This window comes from Puma concolor, chromosome A2, assembly GCF_028749965.1.
Source record: "Puma concolor isolate L17-30 chromosome A2, mPumCon1.1.hap2, whole genome shotgun sequence".
Taxonomy (NCBI): domain Eukaryota; kingdom Metazoa; phylum Chordata; class Mammalia; order Carnivora; family Felidae; genus Puma; species Puma concolor.
In genome coordinates this window covers 155,044,094-155,064,422 of record NC_141668.1, presented here as the reverse complement: position 1 = coordinate 155,064,422, position 20,329 = coordinate 155,044,094, and the positions used below count along the sequence as shown (strand labels likewise).

Below are 20,329 nucleotides of genomic sequence, written 5' to 3'. Positions count from 1 at the left end.
GAATTGAGGCACAGAGAGGTTGAGTGACTAGCCCAGAGTCACACAGCTAGCAAATGGCAGAACCTGGATCTGAACCCAGGTATTCTAGCTCCAGAGCACTTGCTCTTATCTACAATGATATGCTATCTGTCTTAAAGGGTTTATAATTATTGATTTTCTAGCCTAAAGGAATTTTAGAGATTAATGCATCCCTACTACATTTCCATTTTGTAGACACAGTCTCACGCACCAGCTTCCTGCATAGCCTTTATGATTCACATTTGTGCCTCAGTAAAATCATGGATTACCACTTATGCACTTTCAGCGTCTCTTGTGACTGCCTAAAAGCTTAGTCTTAAATCCCACTTATCCCAAGGGTAATCTGTCTGCACAGGCTGGGCACTTAACTGTTCCCTTAGTGTTTTATTTATGTTCCTTGTGAGATGTTTGAAGGTAGGAGCAAAAGTATCAAAATGCTTTCCATCAAAGGGAAATCTATTCTGGGCATATCTTTGGCTTTCTTTGGGAACACCTGTCTCAGATTACTCCCAACTCAGATTTTGCCCTGCTGCTTTTCCTGCTTGAATAAGCAGCTGGTTGAATCTTGAGCCCCACCTGTCTGTTGATAGGAAACAGAATTTGTGGTGTCATGCTACACTATCCTTGTTGATCTAAAGATACCACCAAAGCAGGGCTGTGAATGGAAAATTTCCCAGTCTTTCCAAGGAAAAAAATGGAAGCTAGGTGTGAGTGTGTGTGTGTGTGTGTGTGTGTGTGTGTGTGTGTTAAAGCAAGTCAAAATTTAGGTAAATGATGAGGTGCTCAGGTCTTCTGGTTCTTTTTGCTTATAGTCTCAGATTCTACTAACCTCTGGTGAAGAGGTTCCTGTGCCACAGGGACTCAGCAGAGTTATTGCCAGGGGCTCTCATATCCAAATGTGCACCAGTCTGTCAGCCAGATAAATGATACATTTAAGAGGTGGGCGTAATTACTTTTCAAACATATGTAGGTACCATCATGAGCAAAAAGCAAAGCTTTGCTGAATTCGTGTTAGATGGCTGTTATTAATACAGTTACTACCTATTGAGACACCCGATCCAGTTAGAGCCCCTTATTTACAGATGAAGAAACTGAGGCTCAGGGGTGAAGGGAAGAGATTTGCCTTGGTCACACAGAAAGAGAACAGCTGGCCTGAAGTTGGCACGATTTGTATGTACCATATGGCTTGTGCTATCTCCCTTGGGATGATCAGATAAAGCGATTGGTAAATATTTTGACCTTTAATACTGTGCTGTACTTTCTAATAGAGTGGTTGATCACAGTAACATTTACCAGTATTTATAGTGCTTCTCTTGAGAATTTTAATGTGTTTTTTTGTTTTTTTTTTATTTGTTTGTTTGTTTTTACTGTATTCCTTGCTATACCAGCATTAAGTAGTAATCCTACCTGGAAATGCAGTCCAACCTAGAAGCAAAACATAGGAGGATTGGGCAGCTTGCTTATATCTGTAGTAGAGCTGGCTCTAAAACTCAAGGTTTAATCTCTATGAATCAGACTGAACTTGTGAGGATTTTAGTTATTTATATCTTAGCCTTCTATGGCTGTTACTCTCAGCTGGGTGTAAAAACAAACTTTTGTTAAATCTCTGCTAAGTGCCTGGCAGTGTGCTAGGGTATTTTCACATGTATTACCTATCACTTGATTTAATAAGACCAATGTTGCAATTCTGAGGCTCTGCTCAGAAAAAGCTAAATAGCTTCAATCTGCTCCAGAGCCCATCCATCTAGTCATTGATTTATTCATCTATTTACTGTTGTGGAGCACCAACATCAGGTTTGCAAATATGCCCTTGAGTCATGTCCCATTGGTGGCCAAGCTGGGACAAATCAGCACAGATCCATTCCTCCAACAAGACTCAGGATTGGCAGTAACATCAGCATGCTCTGCACAGGGCAACACTTTTTTCCCACTAGAACTTCAGGAATTTGGAGTGACCCTGCTGATTTGGTCGAATGACGTTCGCAGCATCTTTCTATTTGTACATCTTTCTATTTGATCTTCTTAAAAACTCTTGAGAAGTCAGATGAATAGGGACGATCTCATAAGTTGAGAAGCCAAACATGGAGGAGGCCTATATGAGGTGACCTTGCTAGCACGGGCTGGGCCTTCTAGCTTGCACGTTTGTGTCACATGGCCATGTGTTATGGTTACATGGCATCATGAGCCACCGCTGCCCCCACGCTCTTCTCTTCCTTCAGGCGGCTCCTTGCTTCTCTTCTTTTCCTTCCTGTACTTTCCTTCTGTTGCCTTGCAGATGCGTCCCCAGTAGGTAGGCTTTGACTGTCAGAGTTCCACAAGGCTTCTTATACCCTCTTTGCACTCTAAGCTCTCTCCCTCGGTGACCTCTTCTTGTCTCTACACTGACAACTCCAAAAAGTGTCATTTGAGCCTAGACTCCATCTCTCTGTGTTCCAGATGTAGCCATCCACTTACTACACAGTATCTGTTCGGATGCCTCCCAGGCACTCAGTGGCATCTTGTCCCAAACTTGACTCCATCTTCTACCCCTAACATAGCCCTTCTGTGTCATTTCTCGTCTAAGTGAATGGCAACTCCCAGTTCATGCTCTGCCTGCAGAGAATGGCTCCATGGCCTTAGAGACCCTTCCTTGTACTGTTTCCTGGTTTCCTAACACTCTTAAAGTAAAATGTAGAATTTCTGAGTGCCCTATCTACTTTTCCAGCTTCACATCACATCACTTTCCTTTTCATATCTGTACTTGCATCATGGAGGCCACTTTGATTTTTAACAACTATCGACAGAATAGTGTGTTCATGATTTTTAAAACCAAGTATAGAGGAGTTGCAACACGTGGATTTACGTTACCCTTACCTTCTTCCCCTTCATTTAATCCCATTAGCTCTTAATTTTCCCAACAAAGCTATTAACAGACATTATAAGTTACAGGGGCTTCATAATTAAAAAAAAAAAAAAAAAAACATACAGAGGAACTCTATAGGTGAGCTTCAGTCTCTTCAGATCCTACTGTGCAGAGCCCCTGCTTAGAAAGAGGTTCTGTTTCCACTCTTTGTAGAAGCCAGATGGCCTGAGTGCCGAGTCTTTGCTGCAGTTTTAGTGGAAGTTGTTTGGGTTTTCAGTTGGAATTGGTGTTTTTTTCTCAGAAGCACACTTAGGTACCTAGGGAGTCCTGGGATTGCCCCTAATTTGCTTTGTAGATGCTAGTCATCGCATACCATTCCAGAGCGGTTAAGTGGCTGGTGTTGATCCATGCGCTTACTAAGGAGTAGTGTGAGCACAGGCACTAGGTGTGTGCTGTGTGCACAGAGACCTGATATCCTGATCCAACCCAGGCAGCTCCATATGTGGTCATGCATTTAACTCTTTCAGTTCAGAGTGTTTCATTATACCACATATTTACTTTTTTCCTTCTGCCCTAGCTTGGACTTGGAACCTAGCTCTTTCCAATACTTCAAATTAATGGTCTGATTCCGTTCTAGTGGTGCCACCAGAGCACCCTTGCTTTATTCCTTTTTTTTTTTTTTCAAATGAACTTTTTATTTTGAGATAATTGTAGATTTGTATGCAGTTATTTGAAATAACAACAGTGCAGGGCGCCTGGGTGGCTCATTCGGTTGAGCGTCCAACTCTTGATTTCGGCTCAGGTCATGATCCAGGGTCATGGGATGGAGCCCCACATGAAACTCCATGCTGAGCGTGGTACCTGCTTAAGATTCTCTCTCTCTCCCTCCCTCCCTCCCTCCCCCCTCCCTCGCTCCCTCTCCCCCACTCTCCCCCCCCTCCCTCCCTCTCCTTGTGCCCCCTCCCCCATGCATGCTGTCTCTCTCTAAAATAAAAATAAGTAAAAAGAGGAAATAATAACAAGGAGATCCTGTTTACCCTTTACCCAGTTTCCCCCATGGTAATCTTACAAAACTTCAGTACAACATCACAACTAAGATTTTGACATTGATGTAATTCAACACTCTTACTCAGATTCCCCCAGCTTTACTTTTATTCACTGGTATGTATATGTGTGTTTAGTTCTATCTAATTTTTTTTATCATGTGTAAGTTTTTTTATTATTTCAAAAATTTCCCACATGGCTGAGAACTTGAGCTGGGAGGAGGTGTTTATTTACTAGGTCCCTCTCAAACTCCACTAGTAAACAGCTCAAGCATAATTCCTTCTCTTTTACATAATAGCTACTTAATTTTCAGGCAAGTTATTTAACTTCTAAATCTTCATTTCCTCTTTTACAAAATGGAATTCACAGTAGCTACTTAATGCACAGGTTGCTATGAGGGCCAAAATGAGAAAATAATGCATAATGGGTACTTAACAAAAAGGAATTCAGTAAATGATCATCTCTCTCTATCTCTGTGTCTCTTTCTTTTCCTTTTTTTTTTTTTTTTTTTTTTAAAGAAAGTGTGTGCAAGCTGCAGAGAGAAGCAGAGGGAGAGAGAGAGAATCTTAAGCAGGCTCACACTCAGCACACAGCCCTGAGGGGGCTTGATCCCATGGCCGTGGAATCATGACCTGAGCCAAAATCAAGAGTTGGTCATTCAGCCGACTGAACTACCCAGACAGGCACCCCTGATCATCTCATTTTTTAAGTGATTTTTTAAAACTGAGATTATAAATGAGAGTATTTAGGTTTTTTAAAGCTTTTCACAAAAATGTGGTATCTTAGGATTATAGAATTGGAAGATCCCTTAATAGGTTTGGGACTGGTGAAGAACCGCCCTAAACATTCTTAGGTGATAGGACCTTATTCTTTGTAATAAACTAAAATCTGCCTCCCTGTCATTTCTGGATCTGCCCTCATCCATGTGATGGCCCTTCTAGGGTTTGAGGACAGCTGCTGTGTCCCCCCTCCCAAATTATCTTTTACAAATGGGCTATCCTTTAGCCATTCCTCTTTTTTTTTTTTTTTAATTTTTTTTTTTCCAAACGGTTTTTATTTATTTTTGGAACAGAGAGAGACAGAGCATGAACGGGGGAGGGGCAGAGAGAGAGGGAGACACAGAATCGGAAACAGGCTCCAGGCTCTGAGCCATCAGCCCAGAGCCCGACGCGGGGCTCGAACTCACGGACCGCGAGATCGTGACCTGGCTGAAGTCGGATGCTTAACCGACTGCGCCACCCAGGCGCCCCTAGCCATTCCTCTTAAGATGTAGCTTCCAGACCTTCTCCCAGCTTGGTCTCCCTCTTCTGGATAAAGACAAATTTGTTGTCCCCTTTAACAAAATACAGAGTTCAGTTGTAATCTGGCTAATGTAGCCCAAGATAGGCCTGCCTTCTCTTTATCTGAGCTTTTTGGGGAAACCAGGTCACCTAGTTTATGCATGTACCGTTTATTCTTTTGTCTTCTGTCTACTTCCCAGATGAAAAATAAATGCATGGCAGTTTAACACAGCTAATTGAACACACATTTTAACCCCCGTGCTCTGCTGTAATCCCATTAAAATGATAGTAAGAGGGAGAAGAGGTATCAGTAGATGAGAGGTCAATGGAATGTTGACACCAGAAAGTAGGAAGTGTGGTGAGCTTTGAGGGCCAGAGGAACTGAAAGTGCCTGCCGGGGGAGAGACTAAGAAGAAAGAGGATTTGTAATGCAGAACCCTGGAATAGTTCCAGAATTGGAGAAACAAAATACTGAAAACAGGAAGATTAGTTGAAAGTCTGTGTGAAAAGCAATTAGTTGCCTACAACTCCTCCCCCACTCTCCCAGGAGACCAGAATTTCAGTCTTACATATTGAACCAGAGGCATACCAAAGATAGAAGGGGGGATGGAATATGGTGCAAAACTGAAAATAAAGGCTTTAAGGCAGAGGTCTAAATAGTGAATGGTAGGACCATCACCTCTCTAACCTACTTTTCAGAATATCTGCAGGCAGGCACTCCCATCCAAGAGATTGGAAGATCCATCTCTGATAAAGTTTGCCACAGAGAAAAAGTTCCAAAGGTACTATTTTTAGGGGTCCTCAGAATGGCAGGGTCTTGCTTGGTCACCAATGTGACATCCACAAGTTGATAAGCCTAGTTCTCCCACACAGAACTTTCAAACAGTTTCTAAAAATATCAGCAGTTAGGGGTGCCTGGTTGGCTCAGTCGGTTGAGCATCTGACTTCGGTTCAGGTTATGATCTCACGGTTCATGGGTTTGAGCCCCATGTCAGGCTCTGTGCTGACAGCTCAGAGCCTGGAGCCTGCTTCAGATTCTGTGTCTCCCTCTCTCTCTCTGACCCTCCCTTGCTCACACTCTGTTTCTCTCTCAAAATTTAAACATTAAAAAAAAATTTTTTATTTTTTATTTTTTTTTTTTAATTTTTTTTTTCAATGTTTATTTATTTTTGGGACAGAGAGAGACAGAGCATGAACAGGGGAGGGGCAGAGAGAGAGGGAGACACAGAATCGGAAACAGGCTCCAGGCCCCGAGCCATCAGCCCAGAGCCTGACGCGGGGCTCGAACTCACGGACCGCGAGATGGTGACCTGGCTGAAGTCGGACGCTTAACCGACTGCGCCACCCAGGCGCCCCAAAAAAAAATTTTTTTTAAAGTATCAGCAGATAGCCACTGTCATGAGGCATTTAAAGCAAGCCTCTAACATAAAAGACAGAGACCAAAACAAATGGGGGAGAAAAGAACTCAGAGGAATAACAGTAAAAGCAGGGAGGAAGAGGAGAAAAAGAAGAAAAAAAATTAACATTTTATTTTTTTTTTTTAATTTTTTTTCAACGTTTATTTATTTTGGGGACAGAGAGAGACAGAGCATGAACGGGGGAGGGGCAGAGAGAGAGGGAGACACAGAATCAGAAACAGGCTCCAGGCTCTGAGCCATCAGCCCAGAGCCCGACGCGGGGCTCGAACTCACGGACCGCGAGATCGTGACCTGGCTGAAGTCGGACGCTTAACCGACTGCGCCACCCAGGCGCCCCAAATTAACATTTTAAAAAAAAAGGTTATTTATTTATTTTGAGAGTCTCAGAAAAGAGAGAGCATGGAGGAGGGGAAGAGAGAGTGAGAATCCCAAGCAGGTTCTGGGCCAGTGGTGCAGAGCCCACACAGGGCTTGATCTCATGGCCATGAGATCATGACTTGAGCTGAAGTCTAGAGTCAGACACTTAACCAACTAAGCCACCCAGGTGCCCCTGACTATAATATTGAGAAAGGTTAGAGAAAATACTGCATTTGTGAAAGATGAATAAGCTTCTTTCAGTAAAAAGCTGGATGGGGGAGACCTTCAGAAAACAAGAAGGGCCTCTTGGAAATTAAAAATACACCATAGCCTTATAAAAAGCTACAACACAGAAATATTGAAAGATAAAGCTGAAGAAGATTCCCAGGAGACTGACCAAATGAAAGAGATGGAAAATGGGGAACAGGTGAAAAAAACATGGGGCGCCTCAGTGGCTCAGTCAGTTGAGCATCTGACTTTGGCTTGGGTCATGATCTCGTGGTTCATAGGTTTGAGCCCCATGTTGGGCTCTATGCTGACAGCTCAGGGCCTGGAGCCTGCTTTGGATTCTGTATCTCCCTCTCTCTCTGCCCCTTGCCCCTCCCCCCTCAAAAATAAACATTAAAGGGGCGCGCCTGGGTGGCTCAGTTGGTTGAGCGTCCAACTTCGGCCCAGGTAATGATCTCATGGTTTGTGAGTTCAAGCCCCACGTCGGGCTCTGTGCTGACAGCTCAGAGCCTGGAGCCTGCTTCAGATTCTGTCTCCTTCTCTCTCTGCCCCTCCTCATTTGTGCTCTGTCTCTCTGTCTCTCAAAAATAAATAAATTAAAAAAAAAATTAAAAAAAAAACCAACATTAAAAAAAATTTTTTTTAAATATAGGCACATTCCAAGAGGCCTAACATCCGACTAATAGAAATTTTGGAAAAGAAAAAATAGACAATAGGAGGAAATTATCAAAGAAATAGGATGGAAAAGTATTCCAAGAACTAGAATCAAGTCTGTAGATTGATAAAGCACGCTGAATAAAGGACACCAACAGCAAGGTATAATCCTGTTAGATTCAGAACTCTGAGAATAAAGAGAAAGTACTAAAAGCTTCTAGAGAGAGCAGTCACATACTGAGGGTTAGTGTTCAGAAGGGCATTAGATTCCTCAAAAGCAACAAAGTAGAAGACATTGGAGCAATGCCTTCAGAATTCTGATAGAAAAATATATTCCCAACTTAGAATTTTATAGCCAGCTAAACTGTCACCCAGGTTTAAGGCTAATAAAGACATTTTCAAACATATTGTGCATATGCCCTATGATATTCTGATATAATAAGAATATGTATTTGGTCTTTTTCCCTGGTTTCTGGCACAGAGCTCCTCAAACCCTTGGAATTTCCTGAATAGGGGTGATAAAAGCATCTTTTGTTATAATATTTGGTCTTTGTTCCCAGTTCCTGACACAAAAACTTCTAAAACCCTTGGAATTTCCTGAGTGATAGGAGTGTCCTTTGTTATTCATTACAAATCTCTTTCAGCCACACCTGAGTTTATGCTAATAAGGTGACTCTTTGTGGGCCCCTAGATAGCTTCAGGATGGGGGCTGGTTCCCAGAGGAGGCAACCATGTGATTAGAGGGTTGGAATTTCAGTCCCACCCTTTGACCCCTGGGAACCTTCCAGCTTAGTGAAGGTAGCCATGTGTGAGGAGAGTGGCACACATAAGGACAGAAGCTCCTGTGCTCAGGACCCATCTAGACTTTGCCCTATGTACCTCTTTATCTGGCTGTTCTTTTGTATCCCTTTACACTGTCCCTTTATGGTGTATCCCTTTATGATTACACCAGTAACAGTATGTAATCCATTTTCCCTGAGTTCTGTGAGCCATTTTAGTAAATTATTACACCTGAGAAGAGGGTTGTGGGGAACACTCCCCCCTCAACCCTGCCCCGACTTTATCACCAATTGCTCAGAAGTACATGTGGCCCAGCCAGACAAGCCAACCCTGAGACAGTGTAGGAGGGACAGCACAAGGGTGTGAGCACCAGGAGGCAGGGATCACTGGGGGCTGTTTGTAGTTAGGCTGCCACAAGTAATAACTAGAAGTGAAAACTCAGGAACTATTATAGGGACATTACTTAGAAAGGTGAGATAGGGGCGCCTGGGTGGCTCATTCGGTTAAGGGTTGGACTTCGGCTCAGGGCATGATCTCACGGTTCGTGAGTTTGAGCCCCCACATTGGGCTCTGTGCTGACAGCTCAGAGCCTGGAGCCTGCTTCGGATTTTGTGTCTCCCTCTCTCTCTCTCACCCTCCTCTGCTTACATTCTGTCTCTCTCAAAAGTAAATAAACATTAAAAATTAAAAAAAAAAAAAAGGTGAGATAAATACCAGAAGAAAGAAGTTGCCCCTGAGAGCAGGAATCAGGGAACCAGAAGCTGCTGGTGTGAAAAACCTTGTAGAACAACTTTAAGAAATATTTCCAGGGGCATCTGGATGCTTTAGTAGGTTAAGCATCCAACTTCAGCTCAGGTCATGATCTCCCAGTTCGGGAGTTTGAGCCCTGTATCGGGCTCTGCGCTGACCCTGCAGAGTCTGCTTGGGATTCTTTCTGTGCCCCTGCCCCGTCCCACGTGCTCTCTCTTAAAATAAATAAGTAAACTTAAAAAAATATATATATTTCCTTTTTTTTTTTTTTTTTAATTTCTGACCCCCGCCCCAGAGCACACAGCCATTTAATGCCCCTGAACACCAGTAGGAGAGCAACACATGGATTATGCGAGGAACTCATAGAATCTGAATCAGTGAGGCCCCTTTGGTGTTTGGAAGATGGTGTGATCTTAAAGAACAGCTTCCAGATAATAAACCTAAAGTGGTGCAAAAGAGGCCATAGTGACAGAACTTGAACTAGAATCCTTAAATAAATGTGACCCGGGGAAGAGCATTGGGTAATGAGATGCTCTGGCATTTCTCTAATGTGGAAATGGGCAGGGATGGTGGGGGGGAGACTGTTCTTTCTGAAGACTAGAAAGTTCTTAAGTGGAAATGTTTATGTGGTTTGAAGCTATAAATGGCAAAGCTTGTGAAAAAGACTATCCTTTTGACAGATAGTTGGAAAGCTCTTTATAGGACTCCCCAGGCTAAGGATGTGTCTCCTTAGTGAGGGTTTGACACACTTTGGAGAGAGTCTCTGTCCCTGTGTGGCCTGAGCCTTGTGGGCCATGCAGAGCCCCTGCCAGTACACAGCACCAGCCATTTGAGCTGGTTGTTGTCCCAGGACCCCCCAACATTTGTGCCCACAATGCTTGCTTTGTCCTTCATCCCCACATGTGCCCCTATTCAAGTCTGGTCTTGTTTCTCCTTATCTCTTCCTGTCACTGTGTATTTACCCTTCTTGAGCCTGCTGTCAGGAGCTCCAGGATTCTTGGACAGTTTGTCAATTCCATCTGCCTTTAATCGGGGTCAGGATAACATGAGAAATTAGGTGTTTGAGTTGGCGGGGAGTTGGGAACAGTGCAGTGAGACTGCCATATAAGTAAAAACTACCACTGGAAGCATTCAGGCTTCTAATTTTTTAACCATTTTAATGCCTCATTAAGATGTATTGCTTACATTCTTCTACTATAACTGAGTGTGTTGAATTGAAAATCTCAGGGTCTCTATGACAGGCTCAGCTCTCATGTGCTGGGATGCCTCCAGTACCATTGCAAGAGGCAGAGGCTTAAGCGGGGGGAGGGACAGTTTGGGTTTTGGATGTGCATTCCTCAGTGTCTCTGTTTATATTTCACTCTGCCCACAGATTGGGGACCACAAATTCAGTGCCCACCGGATCGTCCTAGCGGCCTCAATCCCGTACTTCCACGCTATGTTTACAAATGACATGATGGAGTGCAAGCAGGATGAGATTGTAATGCAAGGAATGGACCCAAGGTACTCCATGTCTCCGCTAGGTCTCACAGCCTGCAGTGCCACTGGGGGGCCTGCAGCGGGACGCGGCATCTAGCGCAGCTGTGCGCACACAGTAGGTGATTTGGTAAACCAGTTAGAACCTCTGCCCAGTGGCCCGAGACAGGGTTAAATTGAGGAGAGTTTTTCTGATGCGTTTTTACTCTATTAGAGTAACACATTTAATAGGAACTAGACCAAGATATTTTTTATAACTAGGACTGGGTACAAGGTGCTGGAATTCTATTCTGTGTGCTTTTTTGTGCCAGCCATTGTAGCTGGCAAAACAGTTTTTCAAATAAGTGTCTTCATTCATTACCCTCCTTACCAGTCTAGAAGTGTTATCCATCAGAACTTCCTGCATTTGTACTCTCTACAGTGGTAGCTACTAGCCATACATAGCTACTGAGCACTTGAATTTTAACTAGGGGGATAAAGGAGCTGAATTTAAAATGTTTTAAATTTAATTGTAATTAATACAGTTTTTAAATAGCCACGTGTGACTGGTGACTACTCTATTGAGACAACACAGATTCAGAAGATGGCAAAATTGTGGTTATTTGATGGTTGAGAACATTGATGTCCAAAGAGGTCAGGCCCAAAAGTGATCCCCTCTAAATTTCTTCCACTGTCCAACACAGCCCTTCCTAGCAAACAGTTATTGGCCTCAAAGGTCAGTACTGCCGCTAGATGAATTTGCGCTAGATGAATTTTTGGGAGCGGAAGGCAGTACCATAACCCCTGAAATCATGCCATTTAGGCACTTACTTAAAGTTGTCCTTACATGTAGAGTCGCTTACTACTGGACCCTCTACATGGAAATACTTTCCTGATTACTGCATGCAGACTTTATGTAAACATATCCCATAGTATGCCTTTTTGGGCCTCGAAAGGGAAATGGATGTTTATGTGACTGATTCTATGCAAGTCTATGAACTGAGAATGTATGTTTATAACCTAGGCTGTATCCAGGGGCCCGCTGCACACCTACTATGTGCCTGGCACTGTTCTGAGATCTGGAAATGCAGTAGCGAACAAAACACACAGGGTGACTCAGGGCCATGACATTCTCGTTGGAGGAGAAATAATAAACAAAACAGGGACTCTAAAACGTCAGCCAGTAACCTGTCATTTGTTGCCTACCTTCTTAATCTCACAGTGATGGAAAGAAGGGGTAAGGGAGCCAGGAAACTGTAGTACGCTCTGACTGATTGAAAGTGATCTGCCCCAGCACACGGGGAGGATTTATATACCCAGTGCAAGGCAGAAATCTCAGGCCAGCTCCCTCTAAGGAAAGACACAGAAGTGGGTGTGCAAGGGCAGTTATGCACTCTCTTCTCTCAGGTCTGTGTCTGAAGGAGCTGTGCTCATCACCACGCACAGCACACGCGCTTCATTTAAAAGAGGTAGACTGAGCACCTGTTATGTGTGCTGCTGTAGACACTGAGGAATAGCACTGAGAAGACAGCACCTCTTATTGTACCAGCTTTCTAGTCGTGAGCATCTGGCATTAAACATGCACATGCGTCGTATGGCTGGCAAGTGAAAGTGATATGAGAAAAGTAAAGCAAATGAAGGTGGGCTTCTGTGCTGTTCCAGGGTGATCAGGGAAGGCTTCTGTGATGAGGTGACATTTGAGCTGAGACCTTAATTAAAGTGAGGGAGTGAGCCATCTGGGGAAAGAGACCTCCAAATAGAGGAGCAGCCAATGCAAAGGCCCTGCGGTGAGAGTGTGTTTGGCATATTGGAATGGAGTGAGGGCTAAGAGTAGAAGGTGATGAGGTCAGAGAGCTGGAGAGGGGTCAGACCACATAAGGCCCTAGAAACAGAATTTGGATTTCATGCTCAGTGGGAATAGAAAGGCAGAAAAATTTGTTGGAGTCTCATTCTGGAAATTCATCTCGAAGAAATAATAAGAAACATTATTTATGATTGCAATACAATGAATGCCATGAGCTATTTTGCCTACCAATAAAGGAAATAAATTATAGCTTGTTTATGTGTTGAAATACTATATAGCAGTCACTAAAAATGATAAACATGAGGACAGTATAGCAACATGGGAAAGGAGTTGATAAGTATTACATGATTATATCCATACCATCTCTACATGCAGGCAAATGGGGATTGAAAATGAACCTAGAAAAATAACCACTGTTGACTCATTCAGTAGTAAGATAATGGGCACTTGCTTTCTTTTTCAGAATTTTCTGAATAAAATTAGGCAATAAAGACAGCTTAAGAAGTAGAATGTATCTTTGGCTCCTGGTGAAGTAATTATTCCTTTCAGATGGATTCTCAAAGGGCATGGGCAAAATGGATTTTAGAGAGGAGCCCACACATTCTCCAGGTCAGCATGTCAGCTTGGTTAGGGCCAGAATCTCTGAAGAGTATCTTTTCTGTTTCCTCTAGCGCCCTGGAGGCTCTGATCAACTTTGCTTACAACGGCCACCTTGCCATTGACCAACAAAATGTGCAGTCGTTGCTGATGGGGGCGAGCTTCCTGCAGCTGCAGAGCATCAAAGACGCCTGCTGCACGTTCCTCCGAGAACGGTGAGGTCGTGCGATGGACCTGGCCCATTTCATTCCTGGAATCCCCTGTGAATTTGTTGAGTCTTTGGGGCATGCCGAGTTTTCCGAAGGGAGTGAGCCAGGGAGTTTACTCTGCAGAAATAACCTTTCTTCAGATCTCTGTCAAGTAGTGTCCAGTTATTTGGGGTGAACATTTGAGGGGACATGATTTACGTACCCCCGCCTGCACTCCCCCTGGCCTGACATGTACCTCTTCTTCTGGTCCTCTCTTCAGTTTGACCAGCCACTGATTTAGCTGACTGTTCTCACCAAGCTGATTGGTTCAGTGCTACCTGTTGCCTAGCCTGTCTCCATCTTTGTGTAGATCCTGCCCCCTCCTTGAATGTCTTGGCTTCTTTTCCCTTCATCTCTTGAGGAGCCTACCCAGATTTCACCTCCTAGAATTCTCTGTCTCCCTCCGTCTCCCAGAAGCAATCATGGACTGTATCCTTACCTAAGTCCAGCATTTGGCAATGACCTTTTGATGACAGAGCAGATAAGAAGGCTCTTCCTCCCCCTCCGGAGGCAGAGCTCTTAGCCACAGGGTAAAAGCTGCGCCTTCACCACTAGAGACTTGAGGGTGCAGGTTAGCACTGGGCTCCACATAGGCAGGGAGAAAGCAGAACAACGTTTCTACCTGAGCTTCTATGATCACAGGTCCCTGACCTGAAAACCAGCATTCTTCCCACCTCAGATCTGCCCTCCTGAACCTCATTGCGTCGTAGAGCTGCCCTCTCCCATTCCTGCTCCACCAGACCAGTTCACTTAGCAGCTCTGCGGACCCCACCTGCTGTCCATGTCCTGCCCATGCGGTGTTCTTGGATGTCACTGAGCACTGCTGTGTGTGCACCTAGTCTTGATAACCGTGGTAATGATGCTTAGCATGCAAGGCGCTCTCTGCTGGGCTCAGAGTGAGTGGTTTCATCATGAGGTAGATGGTCTGTTTCAGGTTTTACAGATGGAGACCACATAATGAGAGCACAGCCCCAGAGCCCCGCCTGACCTTGCCCCAGAATGCGGGGGGTGTGGGGCACACAGTCTTTCCTACTCATTTGTGAGCTTCTTCTTCTTTTTTTTTTTTTGTCTATTTATTTATTTTGGGAGAGACAGAGACAGCATGAGTGGGGGAGGGGTGAAGAAGGAGAATCCTAAGCAGGCTCTGTGCTGCCAGCTGCATAGCCAGATGCAGCGCTTGAACCCACGAACCGTGAGATCATGACCTGAGCTGAAACCAAGAATCAGACACTTAACAGACTGAGTCACCCAGGCTCCCCTCATTTGTGAGCTTTTTAAGGACACAGATGAGACTCTTGTTTGTCTCTTTGTCCCCACAGAACTCAATGATTAATTAGGCACTCTGGAAAGAATTAAGGTTGGCCACTCTCACAAGGGGACAGCAGCTCCACCTAGGGGCTTTTGAGGTCATCACTATCAATACTGGACCAGCCTCTTTTATAAAGTAGTGTCGTCCAAAAGATGCTTAAAAAGTGATTTTTAGACCAGTGGAATTTTTACATGCATCAGTGACATTTTAGGAAGACATACTTAAACACAAAGCCTGATGTTATGTCTGTCTTTTGACATTTTTCCATTCAGCCCTGCAAGAAAAACACACCTTCAACTAAACTGGGCTTTGACATCTAAAAGAATGGGATGTGGGAAGCCTGTCTTTATTCCTCCACACAGGCTCCAGAGGCTTGGCCTGCTTTCTATTTTCTTTCCAGTAGTTACCATCACTGCTTCTGTTCCTTGGGGTGGTTCTCCTGAGCCTGGCTGCAGAGTGTGTTAGGGTGTCCCAGCTGCCCCCTTCCTATGTATCCCCTTCCTATGGAAGCATGTGGACCTTCCATTTTCAAGTTTTGATTGCTAATGACTTGAGAGAAACCATTCTGAGCAGTGGTGGAAAAGACAGGATGTGCCAGGGCACAGAGAAGCTGCAAAGCCATCAGAGTTCTTAGAGCAGTCGTTCCTGAAGTCTCTCCACCTATTGGGTCTTCAGCCTCTCCTGATTTTTTTCTTTCATGAGACTGGGGTTGATTTTTTTTCTTGTGGCCCCTTTCCAAGTCTTCAGATGTATGGACCTCCTTGTGTCTAGGTGAGCATTGGAGCTGTGTATTTTCTAAAATACTCGTCTCAGAACATCAAATGCATCAGTGAACCAAGCCAGTAAGTTATTTAATTCAAGTCATTGCTTCCTGACTTTGATAAAGCATTACATCTTACTGTGGCCTCCTTGCTTACAAGCTATGCCAGCAAGGAAGGAGGTCGTGAAGTGTCCACTGAAAGATGTGCGTCTGTATCAACACTTTGGGTTCTTTTTCCCTCTTATCTTCTTCCTGCTCCTGAACGGGGCCGTCTCCTGTGTGCCAGCATTCCCTCCTCCTTCCCCACCTGCTGCCTCACAAGCAGGCTGCCCACATCCCATCCTTTTAGATGTCAAAGCCCAGTTCAGTTGAAGATGTGTTTTGTTCTTAATGCCAAGCCGGTGAAAGGCAAAGGTGAGGTGCAGGAATCCTAGCCCGAGAGGGAGCGGATGGGAATGTGCACAAGTCTCATTCAGTCACTGTGAGCACTGCAGGAGAAAGGCGTTATTTGATGACTGAGCTGAGATTCTGATCTTAAGCCCTGTGTTCCTCACTGGACATGCTGCCTTGCCTAAGTGTTGCTCAGTGCTCATGCTTCCCTGGCCTTTGTGGAAATGCATGTAGGTTTCCAAAGCAATGGACAGACAGAGCCAGTTCAGTCTGGAAGGGAAACAACATCTTGTGGAGTTTAGACTATCCCAAAGCCAGACTCCTGAGATTGCCCTTCAGGTCTGCTGATGAGGGGCAGGGGTGCTTGTTGGTGAGTACAACTCTGCCTAGAACTTTAAACAACATGGCGGCGGGGTGGGGGGAGCAAACCTTCTGATACATACCCTCTCCCTCCATGGATTATCAGTCACAAAGTCAAAATAAGAAAAGCCCCATCCCCCCAGGATCTCCTGCTGTCACTAAGATTTCAGCACCACTTTGGGCTCATTTGAGATGCAACAGTAGTAAGAAAACCATTATAAACATGAAGGCAGCTGCCCCGACTTCATGCCAACCACCACGCTGAGTGCTTTTGCCACATTCTTGCTTAATCACGGCCACAGCCTGAGGAGGTGGGTAGCTGTTGTCAGGTGAGGCTTTTTCCAGGTGAGGCTATTAGTGGCACTTGAGGGATCCTCCCCTGTCACCTGGTGCCATGCAAGGCCCGGATTTACCCAGATGGCCCCAGTGAGGGCAGGTCTGCCTTGGGGCCACGGGAACGCGCAGAGGGTTCAGCCTCGGTACCGCCACTTGCTTGTAGAAGGCTGTGGGCACGTTTCTTAGTTTCTCTGAGCCTCAGTTTTCCGTCTAAAAATGGAGGCGATTACTGCTTGGCAGTGCAGTTGGAGACTCTGGCCTGGCAAAGTACTGGGCTCACCGATGGTGCTGAGTGGTAGCTGCTGCTGTCGCTTCTGGGCGTCTGAACAATTAGACCCATAGAGCTTCTTGCTATTTAAAAAAGATGAAAAAAGTAAGTATAAGAATAAGATTTTAGATCAACTAAAAAGATGAAAAAGTGGAAGGGTCCCGATGTTAGAGAAGTCGTCTCCCCGCGTGGTTTAAAGTCTCATCCTACAACCTCAGTACCCCCCTGGGGAACAGAGGTAGATGTTCACCAAAGCATGCCAGCGGCTGAAGGAAAGCAAACAGGTTTTCCAGTATGTGCTCTCTTCTCTCCTCAGGGCTGCTTCACGGGACTTCCCGGAGAGCTCATTCCACCTAGACGCACTGAGCACGAGGCCCAAGAGGCAGGGCCCTCTGAGGATATAAACTGTCTTAATTTTAAGCCTGTACAGTTGAGGCGCTGAGAGGCACCCCTGAGATCACACAGGGAGTTTCCAGCAAAGCTGGGGTTTTTTCCATTCTGTAGCACCCCACCCCCCGGAACCAGCCTGAGAATGATCGAAGAGAACATTCTTCCTCTAAATTGTTTCTTTTCATCTTCTCTTACGCCAAAAGCCTCCACCCCAAAAATTGCCTGGGTGTACGCCAGTTTGCTGAGACGATGATGTGCGCGGTGCTGTACGACGCGGCCAACAGCTTCATCCACCAGCACTTTGTGGAGGTGTCCATGTCAGAAGAATTCCTGGCCCTGCCCTTGGAAGACGTGCTTGAGCTGGTGTCTCGGGATGAGCTGAACGTAAAATCTGAGGAGCAGGTGTGTAGAGCAGGGCAGCGGTCTGGTCTGCAGGTGACACGGGGCTACTGCTCTTTCTGATCTTTGTTTTCAGTTGTTTTTTTTTTTTTTTTTTTTAATTTTTTTTTTTTAACGTTTATTTACTTTTGAGACAGAGAGAGACAGAGCATGAACGGAGGAGGGTCAGAGAGAGAGAAGGAGACACAGAATCTGAAACAGGCTCCAGGCTCTGAGCTGTCAGCACAGAGCCCGATGCGGGGCTCAAACTCATGAACCGCGAGATCATGACCTGAGCCGAAGTCGGATGCTTAACCGACTGAGCCACCCAGGCGCCCCCAGTTGTTATTTTTTTAATGAAGATCATGATGTGTATGCAGCTTGTTGATTGTGGGTTTGTTTTATTATACTACGTACATCTTTCATGGACATTTGTATCCATGTTAGTGTCTAACATTCAGTTGATTTTATCAACATCGCATCCCGTATTGGATGTTCGGGTTATTTCCAGCATTTACCATTGGAAGTAATGCTGCCGTGAAAGAATCTTATTCTAAAGGAGAGCAGAGCACCGGGGCAGTCGCTGGGGAGGAGTATGAGGTCAGGAGGGGTTGGTTTGTTTTTTAAAGTGAGAGAAATGACGGGTACATTTGGCTGCTGGTGGAAATTTTCCAGAAGAGAGGGAAGAGTTGGTGATGTAGGAGAAAAGGGAGAATGACTGCTGGAGCAATGTCCTCAGTAAGCGAGAGGAGGCAGAGCAGAGGGCACAAGGCGTGTACCTGTTAGAAGTGCCAGCCGTTCTCATCCGCCACCACAGGAGGAAGAACCCCCGCACCCAGTGGCAGCAGGGAGGCGTGGGGTGAGAAGGGAGGTGCTGGCAGATTCCATTGACATTCTCTTCTGGCTTGGTTCTGTTTTCTCAGCTGAGAATGGGGATCAGGAGGAGTAGTAAAAACGTGAGGTCGGATGAAGAGGCATGCACCAGCCCTGTGGGAGCTGGAAAGGAGATGCAGCTAGAGGAAGGAAGAGGGCTTGGTGGGAAGTGGCCCCGATGAGATTAGCAGTCACATATTTAGAATGGGCCGGCCAAAGGGCGCCTGGCTGAGCCGAGTCAGAGGTGCATGCAACTCATCTTGATCTTGGGGTTGTGAGTTGGAGCCTCATGCTGCGTGTATAGATTACCAAAAAGAATAGATAAACTTAAAAAAAAAAAAAAAAAAGAATGGGTGGGCCAGCTCTGTCAGCTGCAGAGTGCGGGTGGGGGTGAGCTTAAAGAGCTGGACCTCACCGGAGTAGAGACTTTTTTCCCAGGTGGGCGTGATTAAGGGAGATAGGCTCAGCATGGGCACTGAGAGCACCCACATCATAACTCATGGAGCCGGTGCTGGATGACAGTGGGGAGGAACCAGGCTCTGCAGGGGGCCCTGAGAGGGAGGTTGGGGGAGAGGGAGCACTGTCAAAGGCTCATTGGCATCAGTTACTGAGCAGAAAGGATTGGAGGCGGTGGTCACTGCCAGCAGATTGAAATTGATGGAAGAGGCGGAGCCTTTGGATGATCAGAGGGTCCTCGAAGGACAAAGAAGACCTCTTATCGGAATGGTCGAGAAGAATGTGAATAAATGGGAGTGCAGGGTGTTAGCTGAGGAGCGAAGGGTGACCCTTTAGGTGAGCAGAGGTGGGTGTAAGCGCCTGAAGAGGACTGGGAGTAGATGTTACCTGGAGCAGAGTGGGGCGAGGGCTGCACAGCAGAGGGCTCGAATGCAGGGGTGAGGTGTTTAGATCTGGCCCTGCGGACACTGGGAGCACCACCCGACAAGGCCTCCACCTGTTCAGTCGTTGGGAAACCTAGCCAAAGTCCAGGGCAGAGCAGCTTGGGGTATTTGCAGTGGAGAGTCCTGGCCTGTCGTGAAGTTCTGCTTAAGCAGGAGGAGCCCCAGGCTCCAGGAGGCTGCTTATTTCCCTAATGTCAGAAAAGCAGGGGGAAAGTGGGCCCTGAGTGTGGTCTTGTGGGCCCTGTGATTCACAGGGAAGAGCTCCGTCCCAAGAGCAAGCCCCTCTCTAGCCATTCCACTAATGAGCGTGACCTGGGTCAGTTCAGTTACAAGTGGTACATTTCAGGGGTTTTAGAGGGACATACCCTTGTGGCTAGAGCTGTTAGGGAGACCTCCAGAGAACGTGGATCCGGAGCCAGCGTTAAGAAAAGGGGAGTGGGTTTAGAAGAAGAGGAGGAGGTGAGGGGACTTGGAGGTGATGTGAAGGTGGCAGTATGAACAGAGAACTAGCCAGCCTGGGAGGCGGTGGGGGAGGGGGCTAAGGAGGAAAGCAGGCAGGGTGGAATGCAGAAAGGAATAAGGAACCATTGACAGCTTTTCTTTTCTTCTTTTTTTTAATGTTTATTAATTTGAGAGAGAGAGAGAGAGACAGAGCATGAGCGGGGCAGGGGCAGAGAGAGACGGGGAGACAGAATCCAAAGCAGCTCCAGGTTCTGGGCTGTCAGGACAGAGCCCAGTGCAGGGCTCGAACCCATGAACTGTGAGATCATGACCTGAGCTGAAGTTGGATGCTCAACTGACTGAGCCACCCAGGTGCCCCGGCAGCTAGCTTTTCATTCATTAGGAAGGTATAATGAAAGCCAGGAGCTTGTTATAGTCACGAGGCTTGTG

At 45.8% G+C, this 20,329-nt stretch overlaps 1 protein-coding gene across 3 annotated transcripts in view; it reads left to right on the top strand.

Moving 5' to 3' along the window:
• KLHL18 (kelch like family member 18) overlaps positions 1-20,329 on the top strand; it is a 56,526-nt gene that overhangs the window by 23,521 nt on the left and 12,676 nt on the right. For all 3 annotated transcript variants that reach the window (XM_086698373.1, XM_025916274.2, XM_086698374.1), the window contains 3 exons: positions 10,744-10,874; positions 13,302-13,442; positions 17,492-17,690. In XM_086698373.1, coding sequence (XP_086554499.1) covers positions 10,744-10,874; positions 13,302-13,442; positions 17,492-17,690 — 471 coding nt within the window. The remainder of the gene's footprint in view (positions 1-10,743; positions 10,875-13,301; positions 13,443-17,491; positions 17,691-20,329) is intronic.